The sequence below is a fragment of the Urtica dioica genome, chromosome 2 (assembly GCF_054948205.1).
Source record: "Urtica dioica subsp. dioica isolate 48M chromosome 2, U.dioica_male_clone48M_v1_H2, whole genome shotgun sequence".
Taxonomy (NCBI): domain Eukaryota; kingdom Viridiplantae; phylum Streptophyta; class Magnoliopsida; order Rosales; family Urticaceae; genus Urtica; species Urtica dioica.
Window position 1 is genome coordinate 42,206,140 of NC_142757.1, and position 19,806 is coordinate 42,225,945.

Sequence of the window (19,806 nt, forward strand, 5' to 3'; positions counted from 1 at the left end):
TCACGTCGCGGGTTGGTCAATTCCCATATTCGGTCTTCTCGGTGAGGTTCCAGCTTGACACGACTTCACTACTTTGCTGGACCAACGCGGGCGATCTGTTCTCCTCGACAAGCTGGGCTTGGGCTTCTTACTTAGATCCGGGCTGAATCACTTATTGGGCTTTGGCCGAACCAAGGCCCAATAAAAATAAGTATTTAAAAAAAATTTATACCCCTACAACAGTCTTATTTATAGGCGAAGAAAGAATCATCTCTTGGACACGTGTTGATCAGCTCGTCCTCGTCACGTCGCGGGTTGGTCAATTCCCAGATTCGGTCTTCTCGGCGAGGTTCCAGCTTGACACGACTTCACTACTTTACTGGACCAACGCGGGCGATCTGTTCTCCTCGACGAGCTGGGCTTGGGCTTCTTACTTAGATCCGGGCTGAATCACTTATTGGGCTTTGGCCGAACCAAGGCCCAATAAAAATAAGTATTTAAAAAAAAATTATACCCCTACAATTAGATTTTCTATATACGAGATTTCAGGTTGAAGATGCCCTTCTTCTTATAGAAAAGCTTTGAGCTATTATTATATATAAAATATATATATATATATATATATATATATATATATATATATATATATATGATTTCAAATTGAAGAACGAGAAAGCTTCCTTTTCGGGTCACATCTTGAATGGAAGTCCAGTTAGCTAGTCTAGACTTCTGGCATTGTTTCATAAGTCAAATTGTTAAACATGAAATTGAAAGTAATGGAGAAGAGATTCGCAATAATATTTTTTTTCAACATTTCAGCAATATATTTAGGTAGGTGTTAGACGCAAGTAGTAGGATAAGAAGAGAACTCGATAGCGGCCAAACAATGAGCTACCAAAATTTTCGTTCTTGTAACAAAATAAAAGCAAACCCGAGAAAGACTCATTTACTAAAATTATATTTTTAACCAGATGACCTTTCTCTGATGAAAAAGTCTAATAGCCAATTTATATTTTTGGTCTGAATAAGTCTTCTTCGAATCTGATTCAATTTCACATGGCACGTGTATCAATGCCAGCAAACTGAATACCACAAGCCACATTGCTCTCATATCTACAGTCAGGATCCCATGTCGACATATCTACGTTGTTCATATTGTCCGCCGTGTTTGGTGAGAAAGCGATCACTGAGTCTTCTAAATTCATAAACTGCTCAGACATATTCGAATAGGTCACGGTACTTTTCCAATGGTAGCACTTTACAAATAAACTATCACGATTAAGTGGATATGCGAGACTTCTCTGCTTGACTTGTGCATTTTATGAGAGAAATCCCCCATGATATTGGGCGGTTATGAACTGTGTCAATGGGCGGTCAGATCGGATTGTTCTTGTTTTTGTAATATATTGGACATTATTCGACCCTACGCGGAGAGCCTTTTCAGCAGACTGAGAATCTCAATCGATGCTTGAGTACTCTTTCCTCTACAGCTCTTCCCTCCCGGGAATGACGGAGAGGTTTTAACGGGCCCATTTTCAAATAAATAAAAATAAAATCTCTTCATCTCTCCATGGTAACTCTTAAAGCAATACACACATTAAGAATACGAACTCATATAATTACACTATCATCTAGAGTTTTCTACTAATCTACGTCAATAATGAAAATTTAAATATGAATACGAAGATTTACTATCTCACGATAAGAGAACAGCCATAGATAATAATTTTATGGTGATCAAACACTAGAATGTATTAAACACAATTTAAACCAAAAAATCATAATATTAAACAAATAAGCAATCATCGAATAAATATTGACAATGAAACACACAATAATAAACAAAAATCGGGAATTGAGAGCAAAACGAATTCATATTAATAAAAATTGGTGTTCAACAATAATTTAAGAGCAATATATATAAAATAAATAGTAGGGAGAAGAAAGAAAAATTATTGAAGCAAATGAAGATGAATATGTCAGGCTGTCTATTTCGTTTAGACACATTTTTCTTCAACAAAAGCTCTCAATAAAACTAACCAAATATTTTTCTAAAACTCTATTATGTGTTTCCGAATGCCTGATCATAAGGAAATTATATGTTGAAGGAAATGAAATACTATTTTTAAAGGGTAAATGGTGTCACTAAGAGAAAAAAGGCTTATAGAAGCGACAAAAGTCGCTTATAAAACTAATTTAGAAGCCACATTAGAAGCGACGATGTCACTTCTAAAACACCGCTTATAATACTTTGTCGCTTCTAAGACTTAGAAGCAAAATATTTTTAGAAGAAAATCAGAGAGAGAGAGAGAGAGAGAGAGAGAGAGAGAGAGAGAGAGAGAGAGTGTGAATGTGTGTGTGAGAGATTTGGTAAAACAAAATATTGGTAAAAACAAAATCGCCTGAAATCGAATGAAAAGGAAAAAGAAGAAACTAATGTATATCATGTCAAAACCTATGTCAAATAAGAAAACATCAAAACTCATTGCTTCAAAGAAAAAGTGGAAATTTTTTAGAAAAATTTTTATTTTTAAAATACCATGTTTTTTTTACTCAAACGAAATGTCGCTTCTAAAAGTCTCGACGCTTCTAATATCACTTAGTGTAAATTTGGAAAAATATGTGCAAAGTTTCAAATATTCTGTTACACACATAGTTTTCAAATATTTACTTATCTCTTCTCTTACTTTCTATCACTCTCATTCCTTCCTACTCTGTCACTCTCTCTCATGTCAAACGCCTATCATCAAGTCTATCGCCACCCCTCCTATCAAATGCAAACGTCGAACTTCAATCGCCCCACCTCACGCAGGCTACTCTCCCACCATCGCCATCTCTCGGGTTAGTGTTTTCGCAGTTTTCAAGTGATTTATGTTAGAGGTTAGAATTTATATTTTTTTTATTATTAATTTGGGTTAGTTTGGTTCAAAATATTATGTTATTTATGAATTTAGGGATGATTTGTTTGATAAATTGTGTTTATCGATGATTTAGGTCAAAATATAAGTTTATAGATTTTTTGAGTCCAAATCTTAGTTTAGTTGCGATTTTCGTTCGTGTTCAGAACTTTTTGAATTCGAGATCTGCGGTGTATTGAAGATCAACTATTCTCTGTGTTTGTCGTTTGGAAAATTGCTTGTCGTTCAAGTTATTTGCTTATTAAAGTTTTAGTGTCGTTTGGTTTATATGTAGGAAAAACGACTTGTCGTCGTTATCTTATCTGTTTTGTTTTAATAAAAAGATTGTTTTACTGTTTTATTGGAGTGTTGAGACACATACTTTTTCGATGAATGAAAATTCCTTCTGAGCTTAATTCGAGTTTTCAGTTTTCTCTTCGTTCCCAAATTCTTTTTTGCAATATGGTATCAGAGCTCATCCGCTGAGATATTCTGTTTCCTTCGTCATCAAGAATCCTTGAGATCGACTCTTTCCACCAGTGTCACCGGAAATCCTTGACCTAGGTCGACTATTGAAGATCAGTCTTCGCCGTATGATCTTCACCACTCCGATTCGTCTGGAGGTAGCCTCGTCTCCAACGTCCTGAAAGTTACAAATTACATGCCATGGAGTAGATCTATGCTGATCATTCTTGAAGGCAAGAACAAGATAGGGTTCATAGATGGAATGATCTCGAAACCTTCACCTGAAGATCCACATCTTCTTCGCTTGTGGAGCCGAAACAACTCAACGATCATCGCGTGGATCATGAATTCGGTCAGCAAGGAAATTGCGTCAAGCATCCTTATTGGGGGAACTGCTAGAGATATCTGGAATGACTTGAAAGATCGGTTTCACCAATCGAATGGTCCAAGAATCTTCCAGTTAAGACGACAATTCGTCAATCTCTCCTAAGATCAGCAATCCATTGGCGTCTATTTCACAAGACTGAAGTCAGTTCATCAAGATTTGTGTGACTTCAAGCCTGAGTCCACTTGTCCTTGCACTTGTGGAGGTAAGGCTAAATTGAGTGAATATGCAGAATCTGAGTATGTAATGCAGTTCCTCATGGGCCTCAATGAGAACTACAAACACGCTCATGGTCAAGTCCTTCTTATGGAGCCTATTCCTCCGATCAACAAATTCTATGCGATGCTCACTCGACAAGAGACTCAGAGGTCTATTGGATTGGATTCAATTACTCTTATTGAATAATCAAACACCCGCCATGGCAGCACGTGAAGACCAGAAGAAACTCAAAGGGAAGGATCGACCAATCTGCACTCACTACAAGATTTCCAGTCATACTGTTGATAAGTGTTATAAGATACACGGCTATCCACCTGGTTACAAGTTCAAGCCAAAGAACTCAGCCAACAGTGTGGAAGGCTCCAACAATGGGGGAATCTTGGGGAATGTCACCTCTACGGATGCCTCCACGGGCCTTTCTACAGAACAGATTCACCAACTCATCAATCATCTGTCAAACCAGCTTACTGCTTCAACAATGAGTCAGCCTTCCTCGTCCAGTGAAGTCAATTTGACTATGACTTCATTGCCAACAGGTTTACATGGTTTGGTCAACTCTATACCTTCTTATATTCCTGCACATGATGCTTGGGTTCTTGATTCAGGGGCTTCTAGGCATATATGTGCTAATAGGAATCTTTTTTGTAGTCTCCGTCCTTTAAACAATTCTACTGTTACTCTTCCTAATAAGACTGTTATTGGTGTTAGTCTTATAGGAGATGTTAGACTAAGTCTTGATTTTGTTCTTAACAGTGTCTTGTTTGTTCCTAGTTTTAAAGTAAATCTTATATCAGTCATGCTTTAACACAGGAATCTAAAATGTTGGTTATTTTTATGAATGACTCATATACTATACAGGATTCCAGTCTCTTGAGGACGATTAGCAAGGGTAGAAGCTGCAATGGTCTCTACATCCTGACTCAAGAAAATCTCATCAAATCTACTGCTCATGTGAATAAAGTCTCTGCTCAAGTTTGGCATCAACGACTAGGACAGTTATCTTTCCAAATACTAGACACTCTCAAACATCGGTTAGATTTTAAACCTCATGATGTTGATAAAATGCCTTGCTGTATTTTCCCTCTTGCCAAGCAACATAGACTACCTTTCAATTCTGCAAATAATTTTTCTGTTTCTAGTTTTGATTTAATCCATTGTGATGTTTGGGGACCTGCAATACGGTAACCTATGGTTATTCTTGAAAAAGACGCAATAAACAATTTTTATTATTATTTATTACCGCAAGAGGCTGCCGCCTACCGTACCGCAAGAGGCCATAGGTGATCGTAGGATGCCACATGAGAGCACAACCCACCACAAGATCGAAGCTCACTGCAGGTGGCCGCAGGAGACTGCAGATGGCTACAGGATACTACGGCCCACCGTAGGAGATCCACAGTTTTAAAATGTTCGTCGAAATTACCAAGATTCGCTAGAAAAACTGTAATATTTTATCTTTCTTCACAAAATAGTACGAAATATGCATTCAAGTTTGAAATAACAAAAGTAACAAACTTATCCCTAGATTATCATGTTCAAATTAATTTTTGGTGTATTCTTTGTCTTATAGTGAGGGAAAAGAGACGGAGAGAGGAAGAACAAAAAGAAAAATGAGAACATAAAATAATAAAAAGGTGGGTGCATTTCGGGGTATTTTAGTCAAAATACATATATACTACAAATTTATTTCAGATCTCTATATTTATAGAAATTCTATGTTATTGACACATATACAACAAAATTACCTTATTTATTTAAATAACATGGTGATTTCGGAGAAATTTTGGCCCTTGATGATGAGATCTAGTGGTTTAAATTGTTTTAAAAAGGGAAAATTAGAGCTTAGAAAACCGCCGGGCTTTGGCGCGCAAGGATACTGAGCATAACGTGGTGCGTTGATGAAGACCGCAGCACGCTGAAGCATTTCCTCGCAGCACAGAGCAACGAGCAATTTTGTGTCCAAAAATAGGCATTGACCACAACACGTTGGGCTTGACACCCATGGTTAGAACATATAATTATGTTCTACGTGTGAAAAAGAGCCCGTTTGACTCGATTTAACTTTCAAATGTTCAAAAACAACGTTTAATAACTCAGATGAGGTTTTATCACTAAATTTGAGCCCAAAACATAAAAAATTTAAAAACTCATATAAACTATCAAAACACTCAAGAACAAGTTAAATTTAAGCTCAACATTAGGAGATAAGTGTATATAAAATGAACTCAGGATTCATGATTTCATGTTTTCTCAATTTGGATATGCATCTTCTTTTTCTATCAACCTGTGTAATCACTTTTTAAGGCTCTGGGTTCAAAAGAAGCATAACCAGGCTATGATCGGACCTACAATAAGCTATGTTGTCAAAAATTCTAAACTTCGGGAAAATCTTTGTTATTCATTATTACAATTTAAATGGTTGAGCCTCTCTTCAATGAAACCTAGAGGTAATTTTGTCCACAAGTGACGTCATGCCCTTTGTATCTGTTACTCGTGTGATTTGCAGAGTCCAAGAAAGTACTCGGACGGTCTGAGAATAGAAGATATCCAGCAGTGAGTTCGAGTCAAATAGGCCCAAGAATTCTTGAAGGTTAAGAACGACTTGTTCATAAGTCAAGAACGAAATCCATCAAGCAGAACTTCGAAGAGAATAGAAGATGATAGATCAAAGATGTTGTCAATGGTGCCCACAAGAAGAGTTGTAGTCTTTATTTTGTACATTTGATGTAATAAAGTCTCACGAAGACTCTTGCTTGTAATTGCTTATTCATTAATAAAAATTTGAAACGTTCATTCATTCTTCCTTGTCTATTTGAAGCTTTATGATAAAACATTAGTCTTTAGTCCATAAACAAACTTAACAACTTACGAAGAGACAAATATAGATTTGCATGAACAAACTCTTCGTAGTTTGCTTAAAACGATATATTCGCAATCTAAGGGTCAAAGGACTATTGACCTCAGTACGATTGTTAGGAGAATCTATGATGTCTGGTTACGCGACATTGAGAGTAGGAGACTCTATAGTTCTTCTAGGTATCTTCCGAAGGTACTAAATTGACCAATGCACTTCTAGAGACAAAATAAGAACAAACCATTTAACCTCTTATGTCTCGAAGTCACTACGTATGAATTGCATCATGCTTACCTTAATCCTAAAATGAGACATGCCATTTCACACCTTACGTATTCTCATTTGAGAAAGTCAGAGTTCAGACTCACTATGTGATTCCGAACAAGGCCTATTGGTGAAGTACAAGTTGAGAGAATGTCATGAGTAACTTTGTGAAGTTCTCATAGATATGGAATTCATGTACAAGATTGTTGAAATGCAATGTATATCACCTCATGCTTTGTTCCTTGTAATGTGAATAAATGAACTGGCCAGTGTCCAAATTGAGTCCTGACTCTTTTGGATGAAACAATGTGACTTGTTAGCTTCTCGTCAAGACATTGTTTCTAACTTATTCAAAAGCGACAAAGGAGTTGAGGAAATAACAGCTAGAAGGGTAAAATGATAATTTTGTAAATCCCGACTAGCTGATGATATTCATGAAGGGTAAACATAGATAATATTCAGTGGATCCGCTCATCACAATTTGGTTGAATTCTTGAGTAGAAAATAAATTTATTTGAACCGAGAGATTTTCAGTGTCAACTATTTAGTGGAGTCAGTTGACATTAAGCTAAACTTGGAAAAGGTTTGTGAACTTTTGAGTCCAAGTGTTTAGCTCAAGCTTTGTTCATTTGGATCCATGAGGTCACTGTCACAAATCACATCTAGTAGGAATAGTTAAACTAGAAGCTAAGTCAAAACAAGAACGAGACAAGTTTTACGAAAATTGTCAAAAGGGTATTTTTGTCTTTTGAGACATAGGATGAAATGAATGTCAATAAATTTTTTGACATGGTCATTTGATGACATGCATCACTCTTCCAATATTAGTTTTATTAGGCCTTTTTCATGTTGTCATGAACAAATGAAGGACCTTCTAGAAGAGAGAAAAGAGAGAATATTTTGTGCATAAATGTATCAAGATAATTGCCAATAGAAAAAGAGGAAACAAATTTCCTATGCAAGCATAGAGAATTTCGGCCAACCTAGAGAAGGAACAAAATAGGAAACAAATCCAAGGGCTTCTAGAAGCCTTGTTGGCCGTGTGAATTAAAGGGGCAATGGGCAATATTTGCTCATGAATATGTGATATTCTATAGAAGAGGAAACTACTTTATTGAAGGTGAGACTTCTCCTATAAATATGAGCCCCATTCTTCACATTTCATTCATCCAAGTTTTAGAGATTTGAGAGCTTCTCTCTCTAGCTTGGCCGACTCCTCTCTCTCTATTCAATTTCGTTTTTGGTTTTGGCACCTAGGTCCTCATTTGACCTAGTGTTGTAGCTCTTCGACTTCAAGACTTGTTATTAAGTCGTAGTGTTTAAAAGTGCCCACACACTAATTCCTATTTCTCTCGAGTGATTTAGTGATAGAAACTTGCGTGTTTGCTCGAGTTGGCGAGGAAAGAAAGAGAGACGTGTTGCGAGGGAGACGAACGTTGCAACTTTCCAAAAGCTTCTCAACGTTCAAGCTTCTAAAAAGGTTAGTAATCTTCAATGCTCATATTTGTTTTTATTTACATGTATGTCTAGGTTAGTAAAAACGTTTTACTTGTCAAAAGAAAATTTTTAAAATTCCGCCGCTTACCGAAGCGTTAAAACTTTTTCTTAAACCGTAGATCAATTCAAACAAAAGACTAGTCAAAACAAAGCAAACACGTGTACATAATATAAAATTAAAACAAAATACACACCTCTACGGTTATGCCGAGCACACGAGGAACAACCACCCACTACACATGTTCTGGGAGCGATTATTTGATAACTGTCAAGGACGTGTAAGCTCAAAGCTTCACCTATCGTTCAACACCCTCATTTACTTACTCTATTTTATTATATTAGTTTGTATTTGGAGAATGTGTCACCTAGTTACTTGGATTTTTCAGGACTGCATTCTCGGTACCAAATTGTACTTCGCGAGATAGTTGTTGTACTAATTTTACTTGTCAACAGTTTGACGCTAGAAGAAGGGGGATAATGTTGAAGATCAATAGCTAGCTCATCAATTCCATCCGGAAACAACACCACTGATGGTTCCGATTCTTAGATCAAGCACCACAACCGCACTTTGCCACTCACGCTGGAGGAACTTGCCGAGTATCTCCCCTAACCCAGCCTAGTTGAATAGTTCAAGGAAATGCAAGAGCGTCTCCTAGTCTTGGTATCCATAACCAAGGAATTGGAGTGAAGACTCCAAGAAAAATAGGTAACACTGCGAAGTGCAATAGTAATCCTCGAAGAAAAGCCATGACGCCGATTAGGGAAAGAACCTATGGAACAAGAAGCACGGATTAAGAAATCCCGTAAAGCTAAGGATCAGTATGAAAGGGAAGAAGATTTCTGATCAGTATCAATTCTCGATTGAATAAAGCAAGTCCCAAACCACCAAAGATCATGAAGAAGATTTAGAAACTGGGGACAACACAAGCATAAACGAGACGCACTTCAAAAGATTGGAGCGTCGCATCGAGGAAGTAACACTAGGACAGAAAGAGCCGACTCCAAAGATAAGATAAGATGTCTCTCTTTTCACGGCACGGGTGTTAGAACACCCGTTACTCGATCGTTTCAAGATGCCAAGCATCCTACTATACAATGTAAAGACTGATCCTGGAGACCACCTCGACGCATTTTCATCATGGATGCTTTTGCAGGGTGTAGGTCTCGAGGTAATGTGTCGAGCATTCTCTATCACCCTTGCATGCTCAGTCAAAATGAGATACAGGAGCTCGAGCCAAATTGAGTAGGATCTTTGAAATAGCTATCTCAAAAGTTCATTAAAAAATTTGTCGGCTCGAGTTCCGAAAAAACTCCCAAGGAAAAGCTTGTGGCATCAGGCAGGCTCACCATGAATCACCGAAGGATTACATCAATCGCTACCCGGAGCAAGCATTACAAGTAGACGATATTATTGTCAATGGTGCCCACAAGAAGAGTTATAGTCTTTACTATTGTACATTTGATGTAATAAAGTCTCACGAAGACTATTGCTTGTAATTGCTTATTTATTAATAAAAAGTTGAAACGTTCATTCATTATTCCTTGTGTGAAGCTTTATGATAAAACTCTATTTTATCATCAATCCAATCATCATTCACCTTTTTTTCTTTTTAGCCCCGTAACTTTGGGAGAACGGGTGCCCCCTCACAAATGGGGTCGCAGTGACCAGGCCCGGGCGACTGTTTACCAAAAACAAGGTCTCCGCAAAGTCGTAAGACCATGTATGGGGGCTGACGCCTGCCCAGTGCCGGAAGGTCAAGGATGTGAGGCATCCTAACAGACCGGTAGACTTGGGGCAGGCAAGAGACAACCTGGCAAACTGAAACATCTTAGTAGCCAGATGAAAAGTCTTTTAGTTAATAAACAAACCTAACAACACATGAAGAGACAAATGTAGATTTGCATGAACAAACTCTTCATGGTTTTCTTAAAACAATATATTCGCAATCTAAGGATCAAAGGACTATTGATCTCAGTACGATTGTTAGGAGAATCTATGATGTCTGGTTATGGGACATTGAGAGTTGGAGACTCTATATTCTTCTAGGTATCTTCCGAAGGTACTGAATTGACCATTATACTTCTAGAGACAAGATAAGAACAAACCATTTAACCTCTTATGTCTCGAAGTCACTACGTATGAATTGCATCATGCTTATCTTAATCCTGAAATAAGACATGCCAATTCATAGCTTACATATTCTCATTTGAGAAAGTCAGATTTCGGACTCACTATGTGATTCTGAATAGGACCTATTGGTGAAGTACTAAGTTGTGAAGATGTCATGAGTAACTTTGTGAAGATCTCATAGATATGGAATTCATGTATAAGATTGCTAAAATGCAATGTATATCACCTCATGCTTTGTTCCTTGGAATGTGAATAAATGAACTGGCCAGTGTCCAAATTGAGTCTTGACTCTTTTGGATGAAACAATGTGACTTTTTAGCTCCTCGTCAATACATTGTTTCTAACTTATTCACAAGCGACAAAATAGTTGAGGAGATAACATCTAGAAAGGTAAAATGGTAATTTTGTAAATCCCGACTAGTTGATGATATTCATGAAGGTAAACATAGATAATATTCTGTGGATCAACTCATCACAACTAGTTGAATTCTTGAGTAGAAAATAAATTCATTTGAACCGAGAGATTCTCAGTGTCAACTCTTTAGTGGAGTCAGTTGACATCAAGCTAAACTTGGAAAAGGTTTGTGAACTTTTGAGTCCAAGTATTTTAGCTCAAGCTTTGTTCATTTGGATCCATGAGGTCACTGTCACAAATCATATCGAGTAGGTGTAGTTAAACTAGAAGCTAAGTCAAAACAAGAACGAGACAAGTTTTACGAAAATTGTCAAAAGGGTATTTTTTTCTTTTTGGACATAGGATGAAATGAATGTCAATAAATTTTTTGACATGGTTATATGATGACTTAAATAACTCGGCCATGATGAGTTCATTGGGCCTTGTGGATTAATTTCATTTCATAGAATTTTACTTGAAAATTCTTAATAAGCCTTTCTTATGTTGTCATGAACAAATGAGGTAGCTTCTAGAAGCTCCTTCTAGGAGTCTTGGCCGCCCAACCCAAAGAAAAAAAAGAGAGATTATTTTGTGCATTAATGTATGAAGATACTTACTAAAAGAAAAATAGGAAACAAATTTCCTCTATGAGGAAGGATGATTTTCGGCTAACAAGCAAGAGAGAAGCAAAAGAGGAAACAAATCCAAGCCTTCTATAAGGTGTCTTGGCCGTGTTGAATCAAGGGAAGGAGAGCAAATTTTGCTCATGAATATGTGATATTCTATAGAAAAGGAAACTACCTTATTGAAGGTAAAACATTTCCTATAAATAGAGCCCTCATTCTTCACATTTCATTCATTCCAAAGTTTTAGAGATTTAGAGTTTATGTCTCTAGCTTAGCCGCCCATCTCTTCCCTCTCTCTCTCTCTCTAGTTTTCTTTCGTTTTTGTTTTGGCACCTAGGTCCACATTTGACCTAGTTTTGTAGCTCTTCGACTCTTAGACTTGTTCTTGAGTCATCATGTTTAAAAGTGCCCACACACTAATTCTTTTCTTTCTCGAGTGATTTTAGTGATAGAAACTTTTGTGGTTGCTCGAGTCCTGAGGAAAGAAGAGAGACGTGCTGCGAGGGGAGACGAACGTTTCAACCTTCTGAAGGCATCTCAATGTTCAAGCTTCTCAAAAGTTAGTGAACATGTATTGCTCGTTTATAGTTTAAAATTATATGTACTTGCTCTTTGTCTAGGTTAGTAAAATCGTCCAACAAATATCAACGAAGACTTTAAGCTCTTTGGGATCATCTTGGAGATCCGAACAGAATCAGAATTCTGGTGGTCACTTCAGAAAACAAGTCCTGTGAGTACAACAATATCCTGAAGACAGCTAAAAAGTACATCAATGCTGAGGAAGCAAGGATTACAGCCAGGAAGGTCGAGCCCCTGGAGACTTGATGAGAAGAGCAAAGCGGACAACACTCTGAGGACACCCGTCCCCCGGAGAATAGCCGGTCAAGAGCAGGACCACAAAATCTCTTCTCCGGTGAGTATGATAAATAGCATCCTCTAAATACTTCAATAGAAGAAATATTATGTCTTACTTAGGATCAAGAGGACTTTCCAAAGCCAAACCGAATCAAGAAAGATATCTTGAACAGAAATAAATCGAAACTGCGCATTTCACCATGATGTCTGCCACAAGACTACGGATTGCTTCAATTTAAAAAAAGCTATAGAAGCTCCGATCCAAATATGGTCATTGAAGAGGTTCCGATCCGACAAGGACAAGAATGTCGAATAAAAGAAAAAAGCATAAAGAGAAATCTCTTTAATCATGGACGGGCTACATGTGGGGGGAAACCTAAGAAGTGCCTAGAAAAACTATGTCATAGAGGCTTAAGCGGGGCATCAAAAAATCCGCTTCACAGTAGGACAAAGGCCGAGCAAGATCATCAAGCCTAGATCAGAACCCATTATTTTCACGGCAGAAGATGCTCGATGGGTAATGTTCCCACACAATGACCCTATGGTGATCTCGGTCCTTGTCGGGAATAGGAATGTCCACAGGATCCTGGTAGATAATAGAAGTGTTGTCGATGTTATTTATGAAGAAATATTCGACAAGATCGGTCTTAATAAAGAATCCTTCGCTTCTTCTCCATAAAATCTCTATGGATTCACAGGTGACTCCATTAAGCGAAGAGGTAAATCCGAGAACTAAAACTATCGCCGACTCTGCAAGCACTTGGAGCCATTACATCAATGGAGTACCTGAAGATTAAGTTCTGACCGATCAAAGAGTCAGAGAAAGTATAGGAAACCCTAAGGATGAAAGAAGTTGTTACGCCGACAATCTCAAGAATAATCAGGACAAAAATGCCCACAAGGTGATGGCGATCGGCACACATCTCGACCCACAAGATTACCTATCTCATTTTTTCTGATCTTCATGCAAAGTTCAACTTTGTGTCCGAGGACATGGAGACTAGGGAGCTTCGACTGACTGATTGTCATCGTGCTGTCATTAATAAGACTATCGTCCGCGACGCGAAGAACCATTTTCGTGACAGTAAGGCATAATACAATTCCCAATTCAGGAATTTGTGTGGTAGAAAACGAGATGTCGCATTGGCTAACAAGCCGAAGGTGTTGACGGTCAATGAGTAGACACCTTGCATTGATAGAATGGAGATCGAAGACTTCAAGGTAATACTTATTGTACATGATATGCAAATAATATTGTAACAAATAAGAAAACTGACTAAGTAGAGGTTTTCGCTTGCACTGCTACATAAATGACATTTAGAAGCGACACGCGGTTTTAAAAGTGACATTTTAACTTTAGAAGCAATTTATCGCTTCTAACCTATTCGACGGATATATAAACATTTTGCAATGAAAAAGTCATTCTGTTTGAGGTTAGAAGCGACAAGTCGCTTCAAAATATTTCTCGTCGATTAGAAGCGACATTAAAAGCGACTAGTCGCTTTAAATCTATCAATATTTTAATTTTCTTGTTGTCTCCGCCAAAATTTTCTGATGTTAACAAAAAAAAGACGACGTTTTGACATTTAGAAGTGACAAGTCGCTTCTAATCGGTTGAAATTTTTGGCTCGTTGTTTTCTCCCCCAAATATCTTTAATCTTTTAACAAATTTACGGCGTTTAGTGTAACGTAGACATTAGAAGCTACTAGCTGCTTCTAATGTAGGTCATATAGATTAACTTCGCGCGACCCTTTTCTTTTTCCTCATTTCATTCCTAGATTCTCTCTCTCCTTTCTCATATTCTCTCTCCCTCTCTGTGTGTCTCTTCTCCTACGCCACCTCTACCGTGCACAACCACCATGCCACGACCGCGCACGACTGGCTACTCGTCTCTTCTCTAACCCTTCCTCCGAACTCCGACCACCGTAGAGCTCGCTGCCCGATGCCTCGTCCAACCGCCGACCACCCGACGCTCGACACCCTTCTCCGGAGACCCAACCCGGCGCCGCCCGACGCCTGACACCCTTCTCCGACCACCGCGAGCTAACATGGCCCGGCCCACCGTCGTCCAGCTGTGCACATCCACGCCGGCAAGACCATCTCCCACGCCGCCAGCCCCGCGCATCCCTCAGCCGTGTCGAGCTCCACAACCGCGTCAAGCTCCGCTTCCTCGTCGTCGGCCTCGCAACCTAATCGCAGCCCGGTGACAGCCTCATCGCAGCTCCGTGGACAACCCGTCGCAAACCCGCTCCGCCTTGTGCCTTGCAGCCGCTTCGGCGGAGGTACGTATAATAGTGATTATTTATGGTAATTAAGTTTGGTTAGTAGTTAGTTTAGAAAATAAATTTGTTAGGTATTTATTTTAGTAATTAAATTAAATGTTAATATTATGTTAATTAATATGTATTTAGATGTGAAGCACATAGAGAAAAATGTGTGCAAAAATTTACTCGGGACATTGCTGAACATTGACGGGAAGGATAATGACACTGAGAAAGCAAGACTGGATTTGGAAGACTTGAAAATCAAGTCTACTTTACAATTGCTCACACCGACGGAAAGGAAGGAATTTGTTGAGCTTCTGAAGTATGTGAAGTTTCCTGACGGACTTGCTGGAAATTTGAAGAAGAATATCACTGCTTATGGGAAGGTGAAAGGGTTGCAGACCCATGACCTCCACGTGATCTTGCAAAAGGATGCTGGTTGTGGATATCGGTCCCTACTTCCCGAAGCAAATTCTATGAAATTATCGCAGAGTGGTACATTTTGACCAATTGTACCGAAATTGATAATTACATGGCATAAGTTTGATTTAATCAATAATTTCTCAAAATGATTCTCAAAACTGATGAATATTTTCAAAAATATCTATCATAGGGATCTCATGGTATCCGAAGGTCGACCCTATGTTGACCAGGCGCATAGGAAGGGATTTAGAGTCTGGTTTGCCAAAAGGGTATGTATAATATTTTTCATACTAATCATGGTACTCATCAGTCTATAGTATTTATCTAATTGCAGATATACAATATGAAAGCAGAAGGATCTGATGTGTCTGAAGAGCTTTATGCTCTTTCAGTCGGCTTGTGCATACCTGTAGATGACTACACTTTCTACAGAAGGATGGAAGATGTCATTGTGCTGAATTATCGACATGATTGTGGAGTCGTATTATTTCGATGTCGTTGGTATGGTGACAAACACAACGCACGGAGACGAGTATGCACGGATAACATCTGGGAACAACGCTTATGTGGCAAAAGAATGGTTCGCGGACTAGCCTTTTATACTCGCAACTCAAGAAAAACAAGTCTTCTACTTGAATGATCCTAGTAATGTTGATGATGGGGAATTGAATGTCGTCGAAGATTGTAATCATTGATTTGTGTCGGATTTACCTGACATCGACGTCTCGTCTTTGGCTCTAGTTCCATTATCAGTACAACAAACTGACTTTGAACTTTTATCTCATCGTCACGAAAATTGTGAAGCAACTCTTGTGAGTGATGACAGTGAGGACCAACCAGTTGATTTTATAGACGACGACGAAGACGAGGAAGATGTATCTCATTTTGTTGGAGATAATGTTGACTTTATGTCCAAAGACATGGAGACTGGGGAGCTTCGACCGGCTGATTACAATCGCGCTCTCATCGACAAGACTATTGTACGTGACGCGAAGAAGTGTTTTTGTGACGTAAAGGCTAAATACAGTTCCCGATTCAAGAATTTATGTAGCAGCAAACGAGATGTGGCATTGGCTAACAAGCGGAAGACCTTGACTGTCCATGAGTAGACCGCTTGCATTGATAGGATGGAGACCGAATACTTCAAGGTGGCAAAATAATATTATTATAATATAGAAAACTGAACAATTGGATTTCTCGGATGCTCTTGCTCGATGTGACACGGATCTTTGATAAAAAAAAAAGTCTTATCAAAGACGTGTCATATTGAGTATAGAGGATCCAAGAAATCCAAGTGAATACCTCCACTTGGTTAGTTTTCTAACTTGTAATATTATTTTGAAGATACAATCTCGATAAAACAAAGCCAACCAAGCAAAAAATACCACACAAAGTCGACAAGAGACGGTATCATTTGCTCATTATCAATGGATGAATGTAATTTTTAATTAAATCATAACTTATTCAATTTATCTAACAAGTATACTAATTCGTTATCTACTCGGAGACAGGCTAATGGTTTGATGCCGAGTTCGCTCGTTGCATGGGAGAGACTCCATCCAACCACTCACGGAGAATAGACGACACATGTTGCTGGACAATACTATGTAAGTTTAATTTAATTTTCAATAACGCTTCATGTTTTCAATTAATGTACTTAATTTTGTAACTATTGTATGCATGCCCAGATCGTAGATTATGTAGTGGATATATGACGAAAAGTTGAGGCGCAAGGAGAATCCCCGAGCCAAGAAACTATAGAGGAGGCTGCCATGGCCATTATTCTTGGCACGAAACATGATTGGACTACAAGTATAGGTCCATTGATCCCTCGTTTGGATCTGCTAGAAGCCTAGGATCACGATATCGAGACGGGACCTTATGCAACTCAAGTCTAGGGGGGAGAGATGTATACGCTCCGGGAAGCAGTGAGAGACTTAGCCGGTGCATATGACACAATGTCTAGGGGAGCGTTCAACCCAGAGATTGCATCGAGGTTGAGCCAGATTGCGAACCATTATGGGTCGCCAGCATCAAGCTCCACGCGTACATCTGAGCGCACACCAGAGGCATGACGTCGAGGAACATCTGAGGATCCTCCATCGTCATCTGCGCAAGTCGTGGCCCCGACCTTGATGAGCCCGGATATAGACCAAGTGGAATACGTCCGTCAGGAGGACGACGTTGAGCATAATTATTCTTGTTTAGACATTTTATTATGTACAGACATATAATGTTTCGTTTTTATTTTGTTAAAACTTTTGATTAGCTTTATTACTACGTATTTTGGTATAAATGAAACTTTTACTTTTATGTTTCTAAAATTAAATTAAATTAAATTAAAAACCAGGACTTTTAGAAGTGACAATCTACTTCTAAAGTCGCTTCTAAATATTACCCACGATATGTTGGAAAAGATTAAGAAGCGACAATACGCTTCTAAACTCTTCCTGCCATTTCGCGAGAGTTTTTTTCGGCGCCAAATTTTTTATTTTGAAGTGGCTTTAGGGACGACATGTCGCTTTTAAAAGTGTCACTTCTAATTTATAGAAGCGACTTTAGAAGCTACTGACATTTAGAAGCGACTTTTGTCCCTTCTAAAGGCCATTTTTGTAGTAATGTTGCATTTCTCGGATCCTCTAGCTCAATCTGAAACGTCTTTAATAAAAAAAGGCTTATCAAAGACGTGTCAAATTGACCATAGAGGATCCGAGAAAGACAAGCGCATACCACCACTTGGTCATTTTTCCAACTTGTAATAATATTAATTTGCAGAAAAGGTCTCAACAAAATGAAACCAACCAAACAAAAAAGAACACACAAAGTCGATAATAATGGATGGTATCATTTTCTCAATATTGATTGATAAACTTAAATTTTTATTAAAGTATAACTTATTCATATTATTTAAAAAAAGTATATTAATTTGTTATCTACTTTTCTGCAGAGGCAGGATAATGGTTTGATGCTTAGTCCGCTCGTTACGTGGGAGAGACTCCATTAAACTACTTGCAGGGAATGGACTACGCCTGATGCTGGACAATACTATGTAAGTTTAATTTAATTTTCAGTAACGATTCATGTTTTCAATTAATGTAATTAATTTTTTAATTATTCTATGCAGGCTCGGCTCGTAGATCAGGTAGCTGATATACGACGACAAGCTCGGTCGCGAGGAGAATCCCCGAGCCAAGATGCTATGGAAGAGCCTTCCATGACTATTGTTCTCAGCACACGACGTGATTGGGCTACATGGATAGGTCCATTGATCCCTCGTTCGTATCTGCTAGAAGCCTAGGCTCACGATATCGAGGCTGGACCTTCATAAGCTCAAGTCCAGGGGGACCCCACATGAGAGGAAGAGATGTCTACGTTCTAGGAAGCAGTGAGAGACCTAGCTGGTGCGTACCACGCATTGTCTAGAGGAGCTTTTGACCGAGAGGTTGCATCGAGGTTGAGCCAGATTGCGAGCCATTACGGATCGCCGACATCAAGCTCCCCGCGTACATCCGATCGCACCCTAGAGGCACAACGTCCGGGATAACCTGAGGATCCTCAATCGTAATCGGCTTGAGTAAGTAGAGGAATTCGTGGCCCCGACCCTGATGAGCCCAGATATGGATCAGGTGGAAGACGCGCCTCAGGTGGACGACGTTGAGCCTAGTTATTTCATATATAGACATTTTATTATGTTCAGACACAATATATTTCATTTTTATTTTGTTTAAGCTTTTAATTAATTATATTACTACGTATTTTGGTATAAATGAAACTTTAATTTCATATTTTAAAAACTGAAATTAAATTGAATTCAAAAAATATAAAACATTACTTTTAGAAGTGACAATACGCTTCTAAAGTCGTTTATAAATATTACTCGCAAAATGACGGGAAAAATTTAGAAGCGACTATCCGCTTCAAATGTCGCTTCTAAACCTTTTTCACTATTTCGCTGGAGCCATTTTCGGCGCAAAATTTTTTGCTTTCAAAGCGACTCTAGTGGCGACATGTCACTTCTAAAAGTGTCGCTTCTAATTTTTAAAAGCGACTGACCTTTAGAAGCAACGTATTGGCCTTGTCGCTTCTAAAGGCCTTTTTTTGGTAGAAGTGAAAGAATTGGAGTGGACCGAATGGTGCAACAAAAATTTTGAAGGAGCATTTGTGTGGCCCCCGATCTTGAAAAAGGTAGAAGGTGATGAACCACTAGAAATCTAATTGGCCGTCTCGGAACATGCTGTTAGCTCAGCTCAAATCAAGAACGAGGAAAAAAAACAATTTCCCGGTGTACTACACTTCGAGATGCCTCAACGATGCTGAAGGAAGGTACTCGGAGCTAGAAACGCTAGCATTCATCCTCGTAATCACGTCCAGGAAACTGAAGCACTATTTCTTGGCACATCCCATAATTGTGCTCACCAACTTCTCACTCCAGAAAGTCCTGCAAAAGCCAAATGTCTTAGGGAGGCTTATGAAATAGTCGATCGAGTTAACTTGATATGTCATATTGTTAAGACCCCGACTTGCCATCAAATGACATGTTGTGGCACACTTT

General features: G+C 38.7%; 1 protein-coding gene across 1 annotated transcript; it reads left to right on the top strand.

Moving 5' to 3' along the window:
* Window positions 1-3,555: 3,555 nt before the first annotated feature.
* Window positions 3,556-4,131, top strand: LOC149404813 (uncharacterized). Its single transcript, XM_089607685.1, has 2 exons — window positions 3,556-3,784; window positions 3,959-4,131. Exons 1-2 carry the CDS (start codon window positions 3,556-3,558, stop codon window positions 4,129-4,131), a joined length of 402 nt encoding a protein of 133 aa, XP_089463811.1.
* Window positions 4,132-19,806: the final 15,675 nt, after the last annotated feature.

Excerpts from the sequence above, each read along its gene's own strand:
- LOC149404813 (XM_089607685.1), top strand. The coding sequence starts at position 3,556 with ATGCTGATCATTCTTGAAGGCAAGAACAAGATAGGGTTCATAGATGGA. Across the intron at positions 3,785-3,958 it reads TCGGTTTCACCAATCGAATG|AATCTGAGTATGTAATGCAG; the intron begins GTCCAAGAATCT and ends GTGAATATGCAG.